We start from the raw sequence: 21,932 nt of genomic DNA on the forward strand, positions 1-21,932 counted from the left end.
CTCAAATGTCTTGGCTCCATTAGGCTATGCAAAACAAATGGAAGTAACATTTTCATTAAGTGGCAAAACTACTTTGGAGGAGATTCACCAGCCACTAACTTGACTGCTGGGAATCAGTCCACTAAAATGTGTCCTGGGGACTGGGGGACCACTGAGGCTTTCCTTGGTATATGTTAGGTAAAGTAGACACAGCCTGTGTTCTCTGACTTGTCATACTGAGGCCTCAGCTTCACTGTACACCAATGCCTTTCCCTCCGCACATCGCCCTCTCTGTAAGAAGCATGGGGTAGCAGATATGTGCCTCCCTTGCTACACCATCTCAAGCATGGGCCAGGCTTTCTATTCATTTCCTTTACCACAGCACAGATAGGCCTTACAACATTTATCAGGACCTTGCTTCAGGACTTGCTGAAGACCAGGACTTTCCTGGTATTAAAAAAATGCTTAAAGTAAACAATTTAGGTGATACAAATGAGCTAACTCTTCATGAAGCAGACAGCCTCCATTCCAAGAATTGCAAAATGGAATGAAAGGCAGGAAGCTTTTACAGGTTAAAAAACAGAGAAAAACAAAAATAGAAAATATCTGAGTGCCTGGAGCCACACTGCCAACCTTGCTTGGGGTGAGAAGGAACAAGGAAATAAACTCAGCGTTGCCTTGGCATTTGGGGATTTGTTGCTGTTTAGTCGCTCAATCATGTCTGACTCTTTGCCATCCATGGACTGTAGCCCGCCAGGCTTCTCTGTCCATGGTATTCCCCAGGCAAGAACAGGGGGGTTTGTCTGACTGAATATGCTGTGTTTCTGGTCTAGTGGATGAATTACAGGAACATAAAAGTTCTCTAAGTTTTGGTTTGCTGAGGTAGTACTGTGGGCCCAAGAGCCTCCATGGTGGGCTTATAATTTAGTTCAAGTCTAGAAAAACAGGGAAAAATAGAAACCCCCTTTCCTTCTCTTCCTTCCTTCTTCCCTTTCTTTCTCCTCCCACTCTCCCCTCCTTCTCCTCCCTCTCTCTTCCTCCCTCCTTTCCTTCTTATTTTTCTCTTCCTCTTCCTTTTCCTCCCTATCCCTTCCTTCTCCTTCTTTCTCTTTCTTCCCTCCTTCCTTCCCTCCTCCTCTCCCTTCCTCCCTTACTTCCTCTGAATAGTTCCTGAAGAACTACTAACACCTGCTGTGTGCCAGGCATGTTTAAGTAAAAACAGATGTGGTTCCTGCTCAGGGATCTTGCAGTCTAGCAGGGGAAAGAGACAGACAGTAACCAATTACTCAAATAGAAATCATTTTAAGTTGATGAATGCTTTGAAGAAAAAGTAGAGAGTCCTAGAAAAGGAGGAGTTTAGTCTGGGGAGTTAGGAAGAGTTCTTGACGAACTGAGAGCAGAGCAGGATGCTGGCAGATTCACGGGCATTCATTCAGAGGCTAAGGGGAATGGGGAGAGAAAGAACATTTACTAAGGAAGGAACAGCTTGTGGGAAGGCTCTGAAGCAAGGAGGGTCTGGCCCTACCTCCAGGAACTGAAACGAAGACTATCTGAGAAAGAGAATGACATCAGAGCAGGGAAGAAAGTTAGGAACATCATGGGTAGACCAATCATAAGCCACTGAAAGGTTTTAAACAGGGCAGTGATATGGCCAGATGTGAAATACCCAAATAGAAATGCCAGCCTTCCGGGGATGAGTGCAGATTTCAAACAGTAGGCAAAAAAGACAAAGCTAGGGGCTTCCCTGGTGGCCCAGTGGGAAAGAATCCACCTGCCAAGGTGGGAGACACAGGTTCAATCCCTGGGTCTGGGAAGATCCCATGGACAAGGGCGTGGCAACCTACCGCAATATTCTTGCCTGGAGAATCCCATGGACAGAGGAGCCTGGCAGCCTAGAGTCCACGAGGTCCCAAAGAGTCAGACATGACTCAGTGACTAAATAACAACAAGGAGCAAAGTAATTCTGCTAGAAGAAAAACATATGGACTTGTAAACTGGATATATATTATTTTTTAAAGTATTAAAAAAGAATAAACAACATCCACACAAACAGCCCCAAAGTGGAAATAAAACAAATGTCTATTAATTGATAAGTTGATAAATAAAATGTGCTATATCCATACAATGGAATCATTATTGGGCAATAAAAAAATGAACTACTGATACATGCTACATGATACATGGATGGCCCTTGAAAACATTAAATGACTGGAGTGAGACAAATGACCACATATTGGATAAATTTGTTAATACAAAATTTCCAGAATAGGAAAGTCTATAAAAGAATTTTTATATATAAAAAGAAAAAAGCTGTTGTGTAGGGCTGGGGACAGGGTGGAGGATTGACTGCTAACAGATAAGGGGTTTCTTTTGGGGGAAAAAAATTGTTCCAAAGTTAGATTTTGCTAATGATTGGGCAACTCTGGGAGTATACCCAAACCACTGAATTGTACATTTGAACACTGTATGATCAGTGGATTATATATCAATCAAGCTGTTAAAAAAGAAACTAAAAAAATTATCTAGAACTAGGGACACCTGTAGAAATAGATTTCAATCCTAATTTCTTCTCATTTTATATTTGTTGGCCTAGAAATAATTGTAGACCACAAGAGACAACAGTGACTGTCTTGCTAGCTTGAGTTGGGAGGGTTTATTGCTGTATTAGTTTAGGTTAGAATGGGAGAGTTGAGCCCATTGTGCATTAAATTAGCAGTATGGAGCAGCTGTTTCAGTTAATCATTATAAGGACTGCAAACAGCATTCAAAGAGTACTTGATTCTTTCAGCATTTTAAGTGAATGCTCTTAATATGTTAAAATAATACTTTTTCTCATTCAGTATTTTTCCTTTCAAAAAAATAACCCTATAGTGTTGAAATCTTATTTTCATTAAAATCGAGGTGTTGGCTTAACTTTAAAATATTGCTCCATATCTTTTAAACATTTCTAGTTCTTAAATTTTGATTAGGGATATGTGAATCATTATTTATTACACACTACATAGGTTCAAAATAGCTACAGAGAAAGGGAATATGAGGTTGAGCAGGTGGAATGTTTCCATTTTCACACTCTGAGAAGGCCAAGGTTTCTTAGGGAAGCATTCCTGGTATCTGTATTAATCAGTTTGATAGTTTCTCAGCTGCTGTGTGCGCGTGCATACGTGTGTGTGTGTGTGTGTGTGTGTGTGTGTGTGTGCGTACGAGCTTCCAATTTCATTTGACTTGTGCTGCTGATACTGTTAGGTTTTTATAAAAATTCATTTCATTTCCCTTTCCAGCTTCCCTCTTGTGGGTGGGTGCATGCCAAAATATAATTCAGGCTTAACCACTTTGCGCGCAGGCTAGTTCATTGTCTTGTTTTATGCATGAGGAAGCTGAGACTTAAGGATGATAAGGTACCTTGCTTGATTTGGTTGAGTCACCAGTTAATGAGTTATTCTAGTTGGAACCCAGTTCTCCTGATTTCTGTTTCTTGTTAGTGAAACATCTCCATTTTCTAGCCTTAGACCTCTATCTTTTCAAATCTTATACTCAGGAATAAATATCTGCATTGAACATCATTTTATGTTGGCTAATCTTAGAACTGACCTTTAGACAGAAGAGGTGGTTATCTGTGAGTTGTAAATGGAAGGGAAAAAAAATCAAAGGTAATGATTTTGGGGGGGCCATTTGTTTTCCCGTGTAATAAAATTTCCCATTTCTCCAATTGTAATTAAACAGCAGTAACTGAAGAATATCTAGATTTTTTTTTTTTTAACAAAATATGGCAAACAGAACCAGGACTCTGACCTAACAGATTTTAGAACAGGAATGTCAATGTCATCGGAAATTAAAAATTTCGGGGCTCCTTCTTACATAGATTATAATCCTCTAATCTCCCTTCTTCCTCTGTGGCCTTCTTAAGATCCGTGCTCTGCAGCAAAGAGCTTAAAATTATTAAACCATAGGTGTCTCTTCCCTATTTAAAACTCTCCAGGGCTTTCCACTGCATTCAGAATAAACTAATTCCTATATTGGCTTACAAAACCCTACAGGATGTAACCTGTGCTTGTTTACTTCTCCAAGCGTGTTTCCAAGCTTACTTTCCTTTTACTTTCTCATACCTTCCCCCTCAAACCCAATTTTGGGCCTTAGAATTAGCAGTTTCCTTCGCCCCAAATTCTTCTCTGATATTTGCATGCCTGTTATGCAAACCGCTTCTTAAATGTTTCCTCCTCAAAAGGGCCACTTCATTGCAATAGTCATCAATCACATCATTCCCTGCATTTCTTCTGCGTGGAGCTTAACACCAAGATATTTTATCTCCCCTGCTCATAAGCTCCCTAGAACTTAGATTTACGTGTTTTTGAGGATGCTCAATCGAGAGTTTGAATAGTCCCTAACATAGAAGCTCAACAAAAAATTGTTAAGTGAAGAAATAAACATACGAATATGCCCTTTTTTCCTTGCCCTCCTCTCTCCCAGCCTGGGCAAAACTCATAATGAAGATATACTTAAAAATGTCCTTCTCATCTATCAGGTATCTCCACTCTTGAGGAATAGATGTCTCTGAGGAGACTGCAACTTCACTGGACTAGCCCTTCCGATTCTACCTTGATTCTAAACATACTAGCTTTTCATCTCTGTCTTGGTTTCTCCGTGATCAAGGCTTTACTTCCCGATTCTGACATCGCCTCACGACGGAAAGGTGAGCATTAGGGCCTGGAGATCCCTTGATACCAATTGTCCAGGTCTGCATGGGGCGTGGGCCTGGCGCGCTGTGAGTGGTCCTCTGGGAAATGCTGGGGGGAAGGGGCGGAGCTGTGTCAGAGGATGAGCCCTTCTAGAGCCGTCGGATCTCGAGGGGCTGCCGCTATGGGAAGGGGACCCCGGAATCAGAAGCAAGCACAAGCTAATCTGGGGCGAAGAAGGAGCCCAGCTGACCTCCGGCGGTAAAACCTAGGGGACGAAGGAAAGGAGGCAGGGCCTTACACCCGAACCGCAGAGCAAGCCAAGATTTGGATAGTTTGCCAGAGGAAAGGGTTAAACGGTTCCCCAGGTAACGGACCAGGAAGCGCGCAAGACGTCTGCAGAAGGTTCGTAGGTCAGCCTCGAGTTTAAAGCTCCCGTAGGCCTAACGGACTCTGACCAATGGGAATGCCGCTGGGCGTGGTCACGTGACGCGCGCGGCCATCCGGCTGGCAGCCCCGGAGCACGTGGGAAGGCTTTTTCCTGTTCCTTCTCTCCCCTTTAAAAGCCCACCCACTTTTTGCGCGGGCTTGGTCGCGGAGTTCTTCTCGCGAGAGGCGGGGTGTCCTCTCGCGATAGCCAGTGGGAGGCGTGAGGACTCTCGGAGGTGTTGCGGGCTGGAGCTGCGGTGGCGGAAGCCGGGGGCGGGCGGGCCGGCCGCGGGGCGGGGAGGGGGGGAGGGCTGGGGGCCGCTGCGGGAGGGGGGCGCCCGCCTCCTCGGCCGCTCGCGCCGCTGGTCGTTGCGGGCGGGTGTCATGCCTGTGAGCTGCGGAGGCTGCGGCCCCCCAGGTGAGCCTTGGCGCGGGTCCGCCCGCTGAGGTGAGCGGCGCCCGTTGGCTGGGGCGGCGGCGGGGCGTGGGGCCTCGCTGGATGGAGCGGCCGGGAGCGGCCCGCAGCCCCGGCTCTGACTTAGGGGCTGCCCGGAGCTGCGCCTTCGCACGGCGGAGGGAGGAGCGGGGCGGGGAGAGGAGAGGAAGCCTGAGGCCCTGGGCCTGAGGGGACGGGGACGAGCGTCCTCGGGCTCCGGAAGGGTCTTACCGGGGTCTGAGGGCGGCGTCGGGGCGGCAGCTCTTTGGGTGACAGGCCTAGTTTCCGTCCCCTAAGGTGGTCTTCAGAGCCGGGCCCTCGCCGTGCGTGCTGCTGCGTGTTGCCTCGTTGGTGTGCGTGCTGCACGCACAGAAACCTTTGCGGGAGGAATAGGAGGATGCATTTTGTCCCCCGAACCAACAGCCATCCTCTGTCAGATCCCTTTGAGCCCTGGAATCGGGCACAGCCCAAATATTGTGACAGAAACGGAAAGCGTCAAGCAGCTCCTCGGGGTGCTCCTTGGATTTATCTGCTCTCAGATTTACTTCAGCGCTGTTAAACAGTTCAAATGCAGGCCACCACCCCTCATCTGAATGGACTGGGTAGACTTATTCTTTTATTCCAGGCACTTAAACTGCCTAATTAAAAAAAATACGTGGGTGTGACCAAAGTGTTAAAAACGTTGGCAGAATAACAATGGCAGTAGAAGCTGAACCACAGTGTATGACGTGGGGACAGTCTTTCTGGTTTCCTTCCACTGAAACCCCTGTTAAACTGGAGGTGGTTTAGCTTAAGATGCTAAGGAAATTTCAGGGTGAGAAATACTGCTGAGACATATATCTAATGGCCTTTTTGCAGCCTGGCGTTAAACATTGTGGTTCGCTTTTCAGCTTTGTAATTCCTCAGTCCCTTGCAAAACTCATAAGCTTTCCTTAGCTGTTTTCCACCTTGTTAGGGATGATATATTGATTGATACTGACTTTGGTATGTCTGGAAATAGGAAATGTACTCAGAAAATTTAGGGTTCTCAGCAGTTATTTTAATGTCTTATTATTGTCTTATTTATGGTTTTAGAGGAAATGGCATCCCAGTGCCCAGCACAATCACTGTCAGTTTAGGTAGTACCATTTTAATGAAGCTCTTTAAATACACAGTTGTATTTTTCAAGTAGTACCCTGATTATGCATACTTCTTTATGGCCCTTGTGGCAGAACTGACCCAGAGGTTGACCGTGAATTTCACTCTTGGCTGTAACAGAAGTTTATGAGAAATCTGAGAATGTAGAGGGCAGTCAGAACAAATTCCCAAAATTGAACTGGTACCTGGTGATGAATATCTGTACCCACATAGCTGCTCTGTTAATAAGGGCCTAGTGGTTTACCTCCAGGACTCTTGCCTGGAAAATCCCATGGATGGAGGAGCCTGGTGGGCTGCAGACCATGAGGTCGCTGAGAGTCGGACACGACTGAGTGATTTTACTTTGACTTTTCACTTTCGTGCATTGGAGAAGGAAATGGCAACCCACTCCAGTGTTCCTGCCTGGAGAATCCCAGGGACGGGGAAGCCTGGTGGACTGCCGTCTATGGGGTCGCACAGAGTCGGACACAACTGAAGTGACTTAGCAGTAGCAGCAATGATATTTCCCAGTTACTGAGGAGATGGGACCTGCCGGAGAAATTCTCTAGCTTTACAACTCTTTGGAGAACTCTAGAAGCTGAAGAAGTCTTCCTTTGCCTTTCAAGGATGGAAGAAAGATAGTACATTTGTTTTTCTTTTTTTTTAATGAAACATTCCAGGAACTTAACTGTCTGGAAAAGTAAATCAAACCAAATCAGATGATACATTTTAGGTTGTTCTTAGGGAAATTTCCAGTAATGAGTAGGCTGTGCTGTTGTTTGTCTTTTTGAGAATGGGCAAGAGACTTGTATAGATTTAAGAAGTTCTCTGTCATTTCATCTTGGGAAGCTGATTTTCAGGGATAGAAAAAGTTTTATGCTGGTTTTTATCACTTTGGCAATATTTTCAGGTTTAGGATGTAGATACTTGTAAATGAAGTGACTTTGGGTAGGATGATTATTTAGGTAAGCTAAACTGTTCTTTTTCTGGCCTGCATTTTAGTAGTAAAATCAATGATTTGGAGGAAATGAGGAATGGGGCAGGTTAGGAAAAGATCTAAGCTGGCCTGGGCTTGAGTTAAGGGTTAGTGTATAAAGTGGTAAAGTAAGGAAAGAAAAATACTTCATCAATTTAGAAACAAATCAGACAGCTCCAAGTGGCTTTATTCTGGCACTCATCTTCATTATTAAAGTTTATTATAAAATACTAGCATAAAGGCATTTGAAATGTATAGGTTAGAGACTGGACAGGAGAAAAGAAAACATTTTTGGACTAATCAGAGAATGTTTCATGGGAAAAAATAGATAAATGGCATTGAGGATTGGAACAGATTAGATGTTACTTGAGTGAAAATGAGGTACAGAGTAAAAGAAAAAAGTAGAAGGAAAAGAGTTTGTGTTTGGGAGTCCAGCAGATCTGTCCATTGATATTACAAAGCCTCTTTTTCTTCATCCCCGACAGGAGAGTTTTTAAAACCTTAGTTACGGTGAAGCATATAGTAACTGCTTACCCAATGTTTTTTCTTTGACCTCTTGTAATGTCTTGAGAATTATTTGGCTGCAAGAAACAGAAACCATTTGAATTAACTTACTTAAAAAGGGCATTTGTCAGACAGAAGCGTCTGAAGTCCAGCTCAGTGTTCTGGAAACCAGAAGATCTTCAGGCAGTTAACCAGCCAGTTTTTCTCTGGGAAGCCATGACATGGGTCTTGTGTCTCTGTTACTCTGTAATGTCTGTTTCGACTTCTTCAGACTGACTCTTTCTTTCAAGTTCTTGGTTTCTGCTTCCCCATACCTTTGGTTTGCATGAGACTTTGGTTTGCTTTAGTGCCGACACAAGATGTTTTGATTTTGCAGTGTGGTTCTCTTGAGATATCTCTATGTCTTAATTCCGAATTTCTGGAGATATAGATGGTCCAGTTGGTCAGGTACCTTCTTGTAGTCCTGTTGGCTGAGGGTGGGGAAAGATGGGGGAGAAGATGTAGGTGTGCCCTACACAAAAGTCCCAAAAAAGTCCCACAGTTTGTATTTTTTCAGGCTGGGTACTGCAAGTTCTCTAGTAAAGGGGGTGTGAACAGGCAGGAAAAGGTGGGTATTTCCGGTGTACTCTGACCTCCTACAGTTAGAATTTTCCCCTTCGTACTCCTCTGAACTTGCTCTCACCAATGATCTCCTTCAGAACAGGTTCTAGGTGTATGAGGGAGAAATGTGTATATAAATCAGGTGTCCCCAACCTCCAGGATCTAATGCCTAATGATCTGAGGTGGAGCTGATGTAATAATAATAGAAATAAAGTGCACAATAAATATAATGTGCTCGAATCATCCCGAAAACATCCCCCCCCTTCCCAGCCCTGCCAGTCTGAGGAAAAATTGTCTTCCGCAAGACTGGACCCTGGTGCCAGAAAGGTTGGAGGACCGCTGAAGTAAATGTTTTGCGTCTCAGTTTTCTTATGTAAAAATGGGTATAAAACAGCAACTTCTGTTGTGAAAAATATAAATTCTGTGTATCAGCAATTCAGCAGTGCCTGCCTGGCAGAGTGTAAGGGATGTGGTGTGACTGACTGAGGGCTGTGGGTATTGTGTGTGGGTATTGTGGTGTGTCTCCTGCAGCATTTGAAGAAGAAACACTCATTCCTAGCTAAGTCTAGTACTTACCACTGCATACTTAAAACTGTTTCTTGACTTCAGTGATACCTGCTGCTGCTGCTCCTGCTGCTAAGTCGCTTCAGTCGTGTCCGACTCTGTGCGACCCCATAGACGGCAGCCCACCAGGCTCCCCCGTCCCTGGGATTCTCCAGGCAAGAACACTGGAGTGGGTTGCCATTTCCTTCTCCAGTGCACGAAAGTGAAAGGTGAAAGGGAAGTCGCTCAGTCATGTCCGACTCTTTGCGACCCCATGGACTGCAGCCTACCAGGCTCCTCCGTCCATGGGATTTTCCAGACAAGAGTACTGGAGTGGGTGCCATTGCCTTCTCCTCAGTGACACCTAAATTCTCCTAAATTGCTACCCCACTTGCTTTGACTGCCGCTGATTTGTGGTTCTTCGTTTACCTGCCCGGGGACTGTTTGTCATGATTGTCTTCTGTCTTGTCAGAGTCTCTAGGGTCGGTCAGCTTTCAAGCTGTCTCTATGCAGATAATTCCTAGAGTAGTGTCTCTGTCTCTGACTACCACAGCTAAATGTATTTTTTAGGTGCTCTTTGGATATTATCTTGACATAAAATAATGCTATCTTCCACTTACCCTCTAGTTGGCTTCACTTACAGCTCCCCAAGCTTGAAACCTTAAAATTACCTTTCACACTTTTTTTTTTTTTAAACAACTATTTATTTTTTTATTTGGCTCCACCTGGGTCTTAGTTGCAGCTTGCAGGCTCTGTCGTTGTGGTATGTGGGATCTAGTTCCCTGAGTAGGGATCGAACCCAGGCCCCCCTGCATTTGGAACACAGAGTCTTAGTTACTGGACCACCAGGGAAATCCCCACACTTTTTTTTTATGCTTCATGTATTCTGTTGGTTAATAGGTTCTGCACAGAATTTTAGAATGCTTCATATGTGCCAAGCACTGGGCCCATCTGTAAAGGAGATCTGTTCACTCATTCCTGCTGCTGGCAGTTTGAGGTAGAACCTTATTATTATTTGCACGAGCTGCTTAAGTGCCTTTTCAGCAATATATTCTTAGAGCTGTGAAATCACAGATGCCACTGACATGGAGAAATGTGTTCCTGAATTAAAATTTTGAGCATACTTTTTTGTTAAAAATAATCTTGTAGGTGGCGATTGTGCAGAAGGTTAAGAACATTATTACCCTACCTTCTAGGACGTGTATTCACATTAAGTGCACAGCCTCAGTACTTTAGGGTATTTTTTTAAGTTGTGTTTGTTGTTCATATACAGGACATTTATAGAGAAGCAGATACCTTAGTAGATAATCAGATTACATTCACACTTCTTTTTGCATGAATGATTATTGTGTTGAAAGACAAAGTAGTAACTGATAGCTGTGATATTTTTAGATTTTAAATCAGACTGCAGGACTGTACCCGAGGAAGAAGCTAACATTTTTCAGTTCTTTCTACATCAGGTATTGTTTTTAAATGTATTAATTGTATTCTTATAACCATCCTGTGAAGATGAAGCCTTGAGTTCCTTACCTGCAAAAAGAGGATAGCACCTCTTCACACCACTTTGCTTTGTATTTGATGGTTGCTCTGGGGTTAACAAGATAACTTATCAATATCACTTCTTGTGTAGAACAGTATTTTTTTTAGTTCTTAACTGTGTGTAATTTTGTTACACATCTTACTTATATGTATGTTGTAAACCCCATAATTCATTGTTATTTTCAGTTTAAAGTTATTTTTTAAGGAATTAAAAAAGCAGAAAATATTTTTTATATTACCCTTATATTGACCCTTTGAGATATTATGCTTAGTTTAGATCCAAATTTGCATGTGATAGTGTTTTTCTTTCGCCTGTAGAAAAAAAATTTTTTTAACACTTATTATAGTGCTGGTTGGTTGGTGATGAATTCTCATAGCTTTTTTTAGTTCACATAAATTTATTTTCTCAATTTTTGAAAGATATTTGGGAATGCGTATCTGGGTTGACACTCTTTAGATGTTTCCCCATTGTTTTATGGTTTGGCATAGTTTCTAATAAGAAATTTGTTGCCTTTGTTCCTCTGTATGTAATGTGTAGTTTTCTCTCTGGTTGCTTTCAAGAGGTTTCTCTTTATCACACATTTGCAGAAATTTGGTTGCAGTATGTATTGGTGAAGTCGTTCTCATGTTTGTTTTCCTTAGGGTTTATTAATCTTCCTTACATCTGTCAGTTTATGGTTTTCCTCAACTTTGGGACATTCTGAGCCATTTTGTCTTCATATGTTGCTCCTTGTTCTCACACTTTTTGGGATTCCAGTTACTCATCTTTTACAGTGAGTCATTTGTTTGTTTTTAAGTTTCTCTGTGCAGCATTTTGGGTAGTTTCTATTGCTATGTCTTTAAATTAACTGAGCTTCTCTCTTGCAGTGTCTAAGCTGCTGTTAATTGCATCTAGGATGTACTTTATTTTTATCTCCAGAAGTTCAATTTGAATCTCTTGCATCTTCTGTTCTCTCCTTATCATAATCATGTTTTCTCTCCCTTCTTGACTGTATGGAACACATTTGTAATATAGTTTTAATATCTTTTCTGTGCATTCCATTATCTCGGTCATTTCTGGATCTGCACTTAGTGACTTTTATCCTCCTGCTTATGGGTCTTATTTTTCTCCTCTGTATATCTGATAATTTCGGACTGTGTGCCAGCCATTAAATTTTATGCTGTTACTTGCTCAGTTTTGTTGTATTTCTTAAGTGTTGGAGTTAGTTGGAGTATACAGCTAGATTATTTGTAGTCTGTTGGGTGTTTTGAGGCTGGACTTTTATCTTTGTTAGGGTAAGTCCAGAACAGACTTTAGTGCTGACTTAGTTCCTCAGCTGAGGCAAATTTCCTTCTGAGGAGTCCATCCATTTCCTGGTATGTTACAGAGTTTTCCCACTCTGGTTGGTGGGACTTATTCCAAAAGTCCTGTGTGGCTCAAGGTACTATTTGGCCTATTGCTCTCTGGAAATTATTTCCCCACCCTCAGCTACTCAGCACATATCAGCAGTAGACCAAGGACCCTAGGAAACCCACTTTGCAGGTCTGTAAAGTTCTGACTCTTTCTGAGCTCTTTCTCCAGTACCTGCCCTGCAAATTCTAAGCAACTTGGCCTTCCCAAACTCTGGCCCCCGTTTCTTCAATTCGGTGAGACTGCCAGACTGCTTGGCATGCGTCTCTTTGTGTTGTGACCTGGAAGTATTTCTCTTGGATGATAGTCTTGCATAGATCAACTCTTGTTATGTCTCTTGTCTGGTAGTGTCTGAAACCAGTGTTTCACATATTTTGTCCTATTTAGTTGTATTTATATTCAATAGAATATTTATTTTTAACACTGGATATTTGGGATTTGGCCAAAATATGTATTTGGTGTATTTATTATAAATATGTTCCCAAATATTATACAATTAGAAATTATTGGCGACTTATATTTTCAGAAATAATTACTTAAATGTAGAGGTATCCATTTCAACATTTAAAGATCTACTTTGTACTTTAAAAATAATTTTTTATTTTTTTCAGCAGATGTTTGAATGCTTACTGTGCTTGAATACAAATACAATAAAACACTTTTGTTTTCAGAACTCAAAAAGAGGGAAACATGCAGTGTCAGTTTTGTATGTATATAATTTTTTAAAAAAATCACCGAGAGCACACTATTAACGTTGTTGTGTAGCTTTCTTTTTTCCTTAATATATTGTGAACACGCTGGACTATTGTCAGTATATATTGCTTTCTTTCCAACACAGTCATATGAATTTATTATAATTTATTTGACTTGTTGGGCTTCTAGGTTATTTTTAGTTTTCATCCTTTTTTGTCTTAGTGAATATTCTTTCACATATATCCTCGTGAATTTTGTGCAAGTATGTATATAGGATAAATTTTAAGAAGTGAAATCGTAGGATCAAGGATAGGTACAGTTTATGCAAAGTGTCTGATACCTGTTTTCTATGCTTTTTATAGTTGTTTTTCTAGTTTTCATTTGTTTTCTTTTACATTCTGTGGTATTTATTTTTCCTTTGTGATATTTCTTAAGACTTTCTTGGTTGTTTGCGTTTCAGCAATATCTATTCTGCTTTTTTGCTGCTTCTCAGAAGATTTCATTTGTTTCATGGTGTTTTATATCCTGTGGCTTTCCTGAGCTCTCACAGCTTACTCTTCAGTTGTTTGCCTTGTCCATCTGTACTTTCTTTTCTTTGAGCTGTTCAGTAAAACATTATCCAGGTTCACTCTAATATTTGACTTTAGAGAAAAACCCTTAGTGATTTCCTGTTTAGGACTCTTGTTTATTCACCCAGAATGGAACACAAAACAAAAAAGCATTAAGGGAAAAGTTTATTATCCTAACATAAAGATGTTCCAGGGAAAAATACTGTATTTTTGCACCTTTTGTAAAATCTGTTTAAAAGTACATCTTCTGTAATTATGAAAGAGTGAGGAACCCTACTCTGTTACTCTTTCTCCCTCTATCTGCCTTTGTGTCTTTTCTAAAGAGATTTTTGTTTCTTTGCTTTATCAGAAGTATGAGTCATACCATCTCATGCTGGATTCACTGTTATGGACTGTTTCATAGATATTCTTTGATAGATTTCTTTTCTCTGCAAGGTTAATATTTTGCTTATGTTTTAAGTGAAACACAGAAGTAATGGAGTAGGATTCAGTAAGTATTTTTCTTCAGTGAGTGAAGCAGAGTGTAAACGTGGGATTAAAACTAGTTTCTTAAATTCTAAAAATAGATAATGTGAGTTTTGGGTGGCATGAGTATGTTCGGAGTTTGTTTTTTTTCCCTTTCTTCAGTGTATCTCGTGTGTGTGTGTGTTTTAATGATTCTTTGTAGGTTCATACTGGATTGTTTAGTTCTCAGCTTTGAAAAGGTTGTCCTGTTTAGGTCTGCCATTCAGGAATATTTCAGGTAGTGAGCTGGGGTAGTACACGGTGTCAGATACGGATGTTGTATCAGAGGCCCTGGCCTTCCCCGAAGGCCTTGTGACTGCTTCTTGCCTTGGGGGCTTGGCCTGTTGCAGACTCCACCTTCTGGTGAGGTAATGGGTCAGTTTCATGTTTGGTGACGCCACCATTGAGTTCAAGTTTAATCTTCGCTCGTGTTGCCTTTATTCTGCAGCTGCAAAGTTAATTGCTTTTAGCAATTACCATCTCTTAGCAACTCCATCTCTTGGGGAAGATTAGGGGTCAGAGAAAGTAGAGATGCTTTGCATGCTGGTTGTTTGTCCTTGCACATTGTGTACCATGGCCGACATCATGTCATGGTGGGAAGGCACTCTCGGGCATTCAGTCTTTCTGTTTCTGACATCTGGGGTGGTCCTTATTGCTATTACAAAGTGCGATGAACAGCTTTTCAGGCCTCTGTACACTGTAGAGAGGAGGATAAGCGCCTGGGGGCTAGAGTTTGAAGATCTGGATTTGCGTCTCAGCCCTCTGCTGCTAACTGTGGGGGCCTGGTGAGTGGTTAACTTTGCTCACCTCTGTTTTTCTCACTGTAGAACTGGATTCTGCCGGTCCTAAGGATTGAACGGTACGTGCAAGGAAGTCTTTTAGCACAGCTGTTGGTGTGTCTTAAGCCCTCCTGAGAACCCTGGCTGCTCCAGGGGCATTCTTTCCTTTGATGAATTCCCAGAAGTGGAGTGGCTGTGTCAGAGTGTAGGGGTGTTTTCAGGGTTTTGGCATGCATTACAAAATTGCGCTCCAGAAAGGTGGTGCCAGTTTACTCAGGAGCTGAGCTAGAGTTTCACTGTTGTCGCATCCTTGTGTTGGCCTCTTAATTTTATATGCTTTATGTGAAGTTTGAGGCAAGTCCACTTGTCTCTGAGGGTTTTTGGTAGCTGTAGAGAACTCGGGGTGGGGAGGGGGGGAAGGGAGAGTGTCTTGGACTGGGACAAAGAAAAAGATTATTTCTTTGCTTTGGTTACATAAACCTTTATACCTTGTTTTGAGAATTTTGGTCCTCTTAATCATTTTGGTCTGTAAGTAAATCTTTTACTTATGTTTATAGTTTTTGAAGTGCCTCTTATAAATTTCTATTTGATTCTTACAATAAACTTGTCCAGTAAGTAAGGTAGTATACATCGAGGTTAACATATATCATATACACCCAGATATATACATAGAGGAAACAGATCCAGAGATAATGCAGTTTGCCTAGAGGGAACAGAGCTAGTGAGCGTCACAAGGGGGATACAAATGCTACTTTTCTGTATCCCAGTGTATCGCTCTTTATCTTGTGCTATCTGGACATTCCTTGTCTTTCTGACAACTCTGCTTCAATTCCAGTCACTAATCACATTTTATTGTTAAAGAGACCAGAATAGAAGTTTATTTTAGTTCAGAATAGAAATTCTTTGTCTGAAACAATTAAATTCTGGGACTTCCCTGGCAGTCCGGTGGTTAAGATTGCACTACTCCTGCAGAGGGCACAGGTTTGATCCCTATTTGGGGAGCTGATAGCCTCCCCAAATGTGTGGCCCCCCCAAGAAGTAAATAATATAATTCTTTGGGAAAAATTAGAATCTAGGAATCCCTAAAGTGAGGTGCATTTGTGTGCAGGCGCTGATACTTCAGTTTTATCTTTGTAGCAAAAGAATATAAAATTAGAGCTCCACTATAATTTAGGTTTTCTTTTTTCTTTTTTTTTTGCAGTTCTGTGGGGGACTAGTTTGAAGTTTGGTTTTGTGTATAAATCTCTTCATAGTATAAATTAATACCAACCAAATGTCTTGAAAACTTCAACTAGGTAATTCTTGAGAAGACCAATTTGACTAAAACTGATTAGGCATGTCTTCAATCTCTATTCAGATTTTTTTTTAGTATTAAGGATTTAGAATTCAGTTCTCACTCCTGCCCTTTACAGTAATAAAGCATTTTCCTTGTAAGGTTCTGACCCAGAAGGGCTGTATATGCCCCCTTCTATACCTGTATCCATAGCATCTGGTGCCCATAGATTGTGAACGAAGGGACAAGTTACTGTGGTCAAATGTGGGTATTCAGTGGTTAATACTCAAGTTGATTTAAGCTCTCAAAGGTGTTTCATTAAAGCATTGATAAAAAGTGACAGAGCTCTAGCGTTTTCTACCAAGGAGGGTGTGTGTGTGTGTTTTAAATACTGTGGTATTAATCATTTGAATTGGATGTTTTTGAATTCTTGTCATTGGTATGCTCTTAAGAGCCGTGTAGAAGGGATTTGTTTTTATCTGATTTTATCTGATATGTACAGATTTCATATTTTCATTTGTATATTATTAAACCTTTCTCCCCAAGAAATAAGAATATCTAGAGCATTCATGGTTGCTGTAGGAATAGAGTCACTTTTAGGAGACAAGAACGTTGAGGTTCTTTCTGTGATATTCTGTGTTTTAGGTTTTGTTAAAGTTTTTGAAATATTTCTTACTAAGGCTTTCAGATATTATTTGTAATTAAAAAGGGCTAAGACTGACTAGATGTGGGTAATTTTGAATATATAATAATTTTGAACCTAAAAATAACATTTTGTAATAGTTTGATCTCATTAAGGTGCCAGTATTCATAGTTTTCATGAATATTCAAATATTCATGTTAGACTGTTGAGTACATTTTTATGTCTGAGAATTTTTGTTTATGTTTTCATTTTTCTTAAGTGACTGAATTTGAAGAAGTTATTTTAGGACAAAATGCTTGCCTGAATTACTCAGATCAATAAATTAGTTTCTTTTACTATTTTTTCTTTAGGTCTTTAGTGGATTAACTCTTCATTGATTACATACAACAGCAGAATAGTCATGGCGACCTTCCAGTCTTTCAGGAACAATCACATGAAAACTAGAGCATCTGTCAGAAAAGTAAGTTCACTATATTAAATTTCTTTTAGTGATCGTTTTAATAAAAATGTTGATCCTTTTTCTGAAGTCAGAGTCTTTTTAAGCAGCTGTGTTATATTACTGTTTTTACACTTGATCTTAGCCAAAAGGCCAAGAAGGAATTGATATTACTGTTTTTAAATGCATTTTAATTATTGAAATCAATAATGATAAAATGCAGAGATTGGGATATATGAAAATAGTGATATGAAGTCATGGAGACAATAAACTTTATTTCCCAAAGATCAAAATCTCTCCCTATTCCTTCTCAGTAGTTTTCTTTCTTCTTCTTCACAATAAAAGCATCAGGTGTGACTTTTCTTACATAGCTTTAGCTTTACCTCAAAATATTACTGTTCACTGATTCACTTAGCAGATATAAACTTGAGTGCTGCTAGTATGCCTGGCCCTAGGCTAGGTAGCAGGTGGAAAATAAAGAGCGAGCAAATGAAATGCGATTCCTAATGCTTCCGGGTTTCTAGTCTGAGGAAGAACCCTCTCTCTTTTCCTCTCGTGATGATTTTGCTACCCTTTCATTCTTGACATTTTTCCTGACTAACACTGTGGGGGTGTCACTTGATGAAAGGGAAAATGAACACTGGAGGACGGTTAGCAGTCTTTGTCAAACCTTTTTTTAGCTTCATCTCTTACATTATATGACACTGTTGACAAGTCCTTGCTTGATAAATGGTTTCTGACTTCTTGCATTGTAGCTTTTTCTTGCTCCTCTCTTATGGTAGCTCTTGTCTTCTCTGCAGATCTTCTTTCCAGCTTCTCATTGTTAGTGTCCTTAAAAGCTGCTAGGCCTGCTTTTTCATTTAGCTATTCATTTCTTCAGAGATCTAAGAAATGTTTGGGTTTGACTGCTAACTGGAATAGAGTGATTGTCGAAAAAGGTGCCTGTAAAGTTGGAAAACAGAAAGTAAACTTATTTATTTTATATTTTTTATTGGAAGATAATTGCTTTATAATATTGTGCTAGTTTCTGTAGTAATTATATTTCTAAGTAATATGCCCCTTGTGTTTTCAGGGACTTTTAAACTTAGTAGGTCCCCTTTTTAATTTGAAAAAAAGAAACCTGGGTTCTATCCCTGGGTCAGGAAGATCCCCTGGAGAAGGAAATGGCAACCCACTCCAGTACTCTTGCCTGGAAAATCCCATGGATGTAGGAGGCTGCTGGGCTATAGTCCATGGGGTTGCAAAGAGTTGGACACGACTGAGCAACTTTGCTTCATAGTAAAAACTATTTTCTCTGTGTTTTTACTTTTTGTAAACTATAGGTATAGTATAGTTTTTTCAGATTAGCCATTGGATCCATAGCTTTAAATTAGTAATTAAATTGTACTGATTGCTTTAAATTAATATTAGAACTAAGAAATGCACATATACAGAAAATATAGTAGTGAGTTAGTGACCATGTACTCCAAGCATTGTACTACCTACCTATTTAATTTGAATTCACCAGTGTATTCAGCCACAGCCAAAATTTCATACTGTTAATTTAATATTGTTATTTAGCAACCCACTCCAGTACTCTTGCCTGAAAATCCCATGGATGGAGGAGCCTGGTAGGCTGCAGTCCATGGGGTCGTGAAGAGTCGGACTTGACTGAGCGACTTCACTTTCACTTCTCACTTTCATGCATTGGAGAAGGAAATGGCAACCCACTCCAGTGTTCTTGCCTGGAGAATCCCAGGGACGGCGGAGCTTGGTGGGCTGCCATCTATGGGGTCGCACAGAATCGGACACGACTGAAGTGACACAGCAGCAGCAGCAGCAGCAGCCCATTGTTTATATTAGACATATGATAAAATTCTGGTTTGAATTCTCTTGAATATTTGAAAACCCTTTTAGATAGAAGTATATGAATCTAAATCTTACATACTCTTTGTATGTGTGTTCTGCATGCACAGTACAACTTCTGACATTTTTTATTTCAAAAGGTCTGTGTGTGTGTGTGTGTGTGTATAAGCTGGAAAAACTTCCCTGTTGGCTAATGTGGAAATTGGAAATGTATACTCAGATTTTCTAGATTTCACCTTACTTTGCATTAAAGATAAAGAGATACTTTGAATATTTATTGGGAATCAAGGACTATGAGAACCAGAAAGAACTGCACTTTCTATTTCATTAATTTTTTCTAACATTTTATTATGAAAATTTCAAGCATATAGAGAAACTATAGTACACCCATATGTTAACCTACATACCAACCACCCCTATTCAGCACTTAATATTTTTGTTTTATTTCTGTGTGTATTTAATTTTTGGCAGAACCATTTGAAAATTAATGGTCTTTATTTTTTTAAAACTATAATTGATTTACAATATTGTGTTAATTTGAGGTGTAGAGCTTCAGATTCTTTTCCATTATAGGTTATCACAAGATGTTGAATATAGTTCCCTGTGCTATACAGTAAATCCTTGTAAAAGTTAACATTCTTGATGTTTCATCACTCCAAACATGATCACATTCAAGAAAATTAAATATAATCCCTTATATCTAATACCCAGCCATACTCAGATTTCCTTTATTACTCTGAAAATGTTTTTTATAGGCCGTCATCCACCCCACTTCCATTTTGGGTTCAATGTAGGCTCCTATTGCATTTGAGCTAATTGCATTTGATGGTTATGACTCATGTTTTTGAGGAGTGGTTCTGAAAGAGCTTCTCTTCTTTTTCTCTGTTTTTAAATTCAAGACTGACTGGTTGAATGGGCCAGGCCAGTTTCTTGTACAGTGTTCCACATTCTGCATTTGTCTGGTGGTTTTCTCACAGTGCTGTTTAACTTATTCTTCTCCCCTCTCTATATATTTCATATAAACTAGAAGTTAGGTGTAAAGGCTTAACTTAGATTCAAGTTAAAAATTTTTAGCCAGGATACTAAAGGGTAGTGAGAAGACAAAATTGCAGGTTTTCCTAATGATTAGTGTTGCTAGAATCGATCAGTTGATTAGGGTAGTAACTGTTGTCCATTTTAAAAGTGTCTGTTTTTTAGTTAGCAAATAATCTATGGGATGATACTTGGTGGTGTGCAAGCATCTTTTTTTTTCAACTTTCATTAACACTTTTGGCATCCCTTGATGGTCCTTTCCTGCATCTAGTTCCTGAAAGTTGCAAAATGGTGATTATCAATTTTCAGATGAATGATTTGGTGGAATAGTCACCTTACATGGATGCTAGTAGTTTAAATTTATTTGTGTTGCTCTGGAAGCATTGATTTTAAAATAACTATGTTTTCTTTCTTTTATTTATTTGCAATCATTTATTTATTTATTCACTCATTTATTTAAGTTGCTCAGATTGCCCCAGACTTGGTCCGTATAAGCCCCGTCAGGCAATGCCAAAGTCCTTTTGTCTCAGGCTTATAATTCTTTAATTGCTTCCTTGCTTTCTAGTATAAGACTGACCCTGTTTCTGCTTTACCTTCCTCAGACCTGGAATGGGCTCTTTCTCCACAGAACCTTTTGATTTTAGAAATCAAGATCTGGGTACTAACTGTGACTGTTGTTCTTTTACTATCAGGAGTTTATGTTGATTGCTTATGTTCAGATTGCACATTTCATATTTTTTCCTTTTTTAAGTTCATGTTCATAATTTAGCCTGAAAATTTCCACTCATTAGTGAAAGAAGAATCATTTAAAATTTTGAATATTCAAATATTGGGGGGAAAAGCAGTACAATGAACACCACATCCACTCTTCACTTAGATTCACCCTGTTAACATTTTACCAAACCCATTCTATCTGCGTGTGTATATATGTACATACACACTTCCCTTTTGAAACCAAATGAGAGTAGGCTACAGACATTATTTTACTTCTCGTCTTCCTATGCCAGCATGCTTCTCTTAAGAACCTCAGCATTATTACTGTCCTTCAGAAAATCATTAATTCAGTAGCACAGTCTTAACGTGCAATCCATGCATAAATTTCCCCAGTTGTCTCAGTATCCTTGTGATTTTCCCCTTGCCTCTCATCTAGGAGTCAAGTAAGGTTGACATTCTCTATTTAGGTATTGTATCTTTTTGATCTCCCCACCCCCGTCGGCTCCATCTCTGGTCTAAATTCTTTTCTCATGATGGCAAATCTTTGGAAGAGTTTGTAGCACTTATCTTGTAGAACATCTTCATATTCTGAGTTCACTTGTTTTTCCCTGTGGTTAGGTTCAGTAGGAACACCTCACGGATCATGTCATGGTCATTCTAGTGTTTCAGATCAGAAGGTGCATCTTTTTAAGGCCAGGCTTGACCAGATAGTTAGTTACCCTTAACTACCTTAACTCTGATAAACCACCAGTTATCTGCAGCATAAAGACACATAATCCCTTTGTAATTAATACTGTTAATAAGTAATCTATAGAGTGATGTGGCAAAACACTATCTTATTCCCCAGTAGCTTTTAATCTGGTAGATTAGGATACATTGATAGTCCTTTCCTGAATCAGTAGTTATATTGGGAGTTACAAATGGAATTTTTAAATTTTGTCATTCTGTTCATATTTGTTAGCCAGCCTTCTAAGGTAAGGTAGCACAGTCCTCCAACCCCTACCCTTTTATCTGTCTCTTTTAATGGACTGGTAGTTTCTTTTAAAACTCAGCTGTCGTACTCCATTACCATCTGTATTCTTTTGATGCTTAGATTATCCCATATTTGGCCAATTGGAATTCCTTCAAATGTTCTTCAAGCTTCTGTGTTCTTTTGAGACACTTTCTTCCATTGTGTCACAGTAAGATGTTCAGCTGCACTTCATAAGTTTCCACCTCAGACCTGGAATTCCTTCACTCAGAGAACTTCTAGTTCTTTTAAT

At 40.1% G+C, this 21,932-nt stretch overlaps 1 protein-coding gene across 6 annotated transcripts in view; it reads left to right on the forward strand.

Annotated features, from left to right (window-relative positions):
* The first annotated feature begins 3,899 nt into the window (after positions 1–3,899).
* AKAP11 (A-kinase anchoring protein 11) overlaps positions 3,900–21,932 on the forward strand; it is a 53,044-nt gene continuing 35,011 nt past the window's right edge. For 2 of the 6 annotated variants that reach the window (XM_055541982.1, XM_055541983.1), the window contains exons 1-2: positions 4,759–5,054; positions 16,994–17,103. In XM_055541982.1, coding sequence (XP_055397957.1) covers positions 17,044–17,103 — 60 coding nt within the window. In that variant the 5' untranslated portion in view covers positions 4,759–5,054; positions 16,994–17,043. Of the gene's footprint in view, positions 4,667–4,758; positions 5,055–5,191; positions 5,315–5,388; positions 5,497–16,993; positions 17,104–21,932 lie in introns of those variants that run through there. The other 4 variants (XM_055541981.1, XM_055541978.1, XM_055541979.1 and 1 more) reach the window with 4 other exon arrangements.

The sequence above is a fragment of the Bubalus kerabau genome, chromosome 12 (assembly GCF_029407905.1).
Source record: "Bubalus kerabau isolate K-KA32 ecotype Philippines breed swamp buffalo chromosome 12, PCC_UOA_SB_1v2, whole genome shotgun sequence".
Lineage (NCBI taxonomy): Eukaryota > Metazoa > Chordata > Mammalia > Artiodactyla > Bovidae > Bubalus > Bubalus kerabau.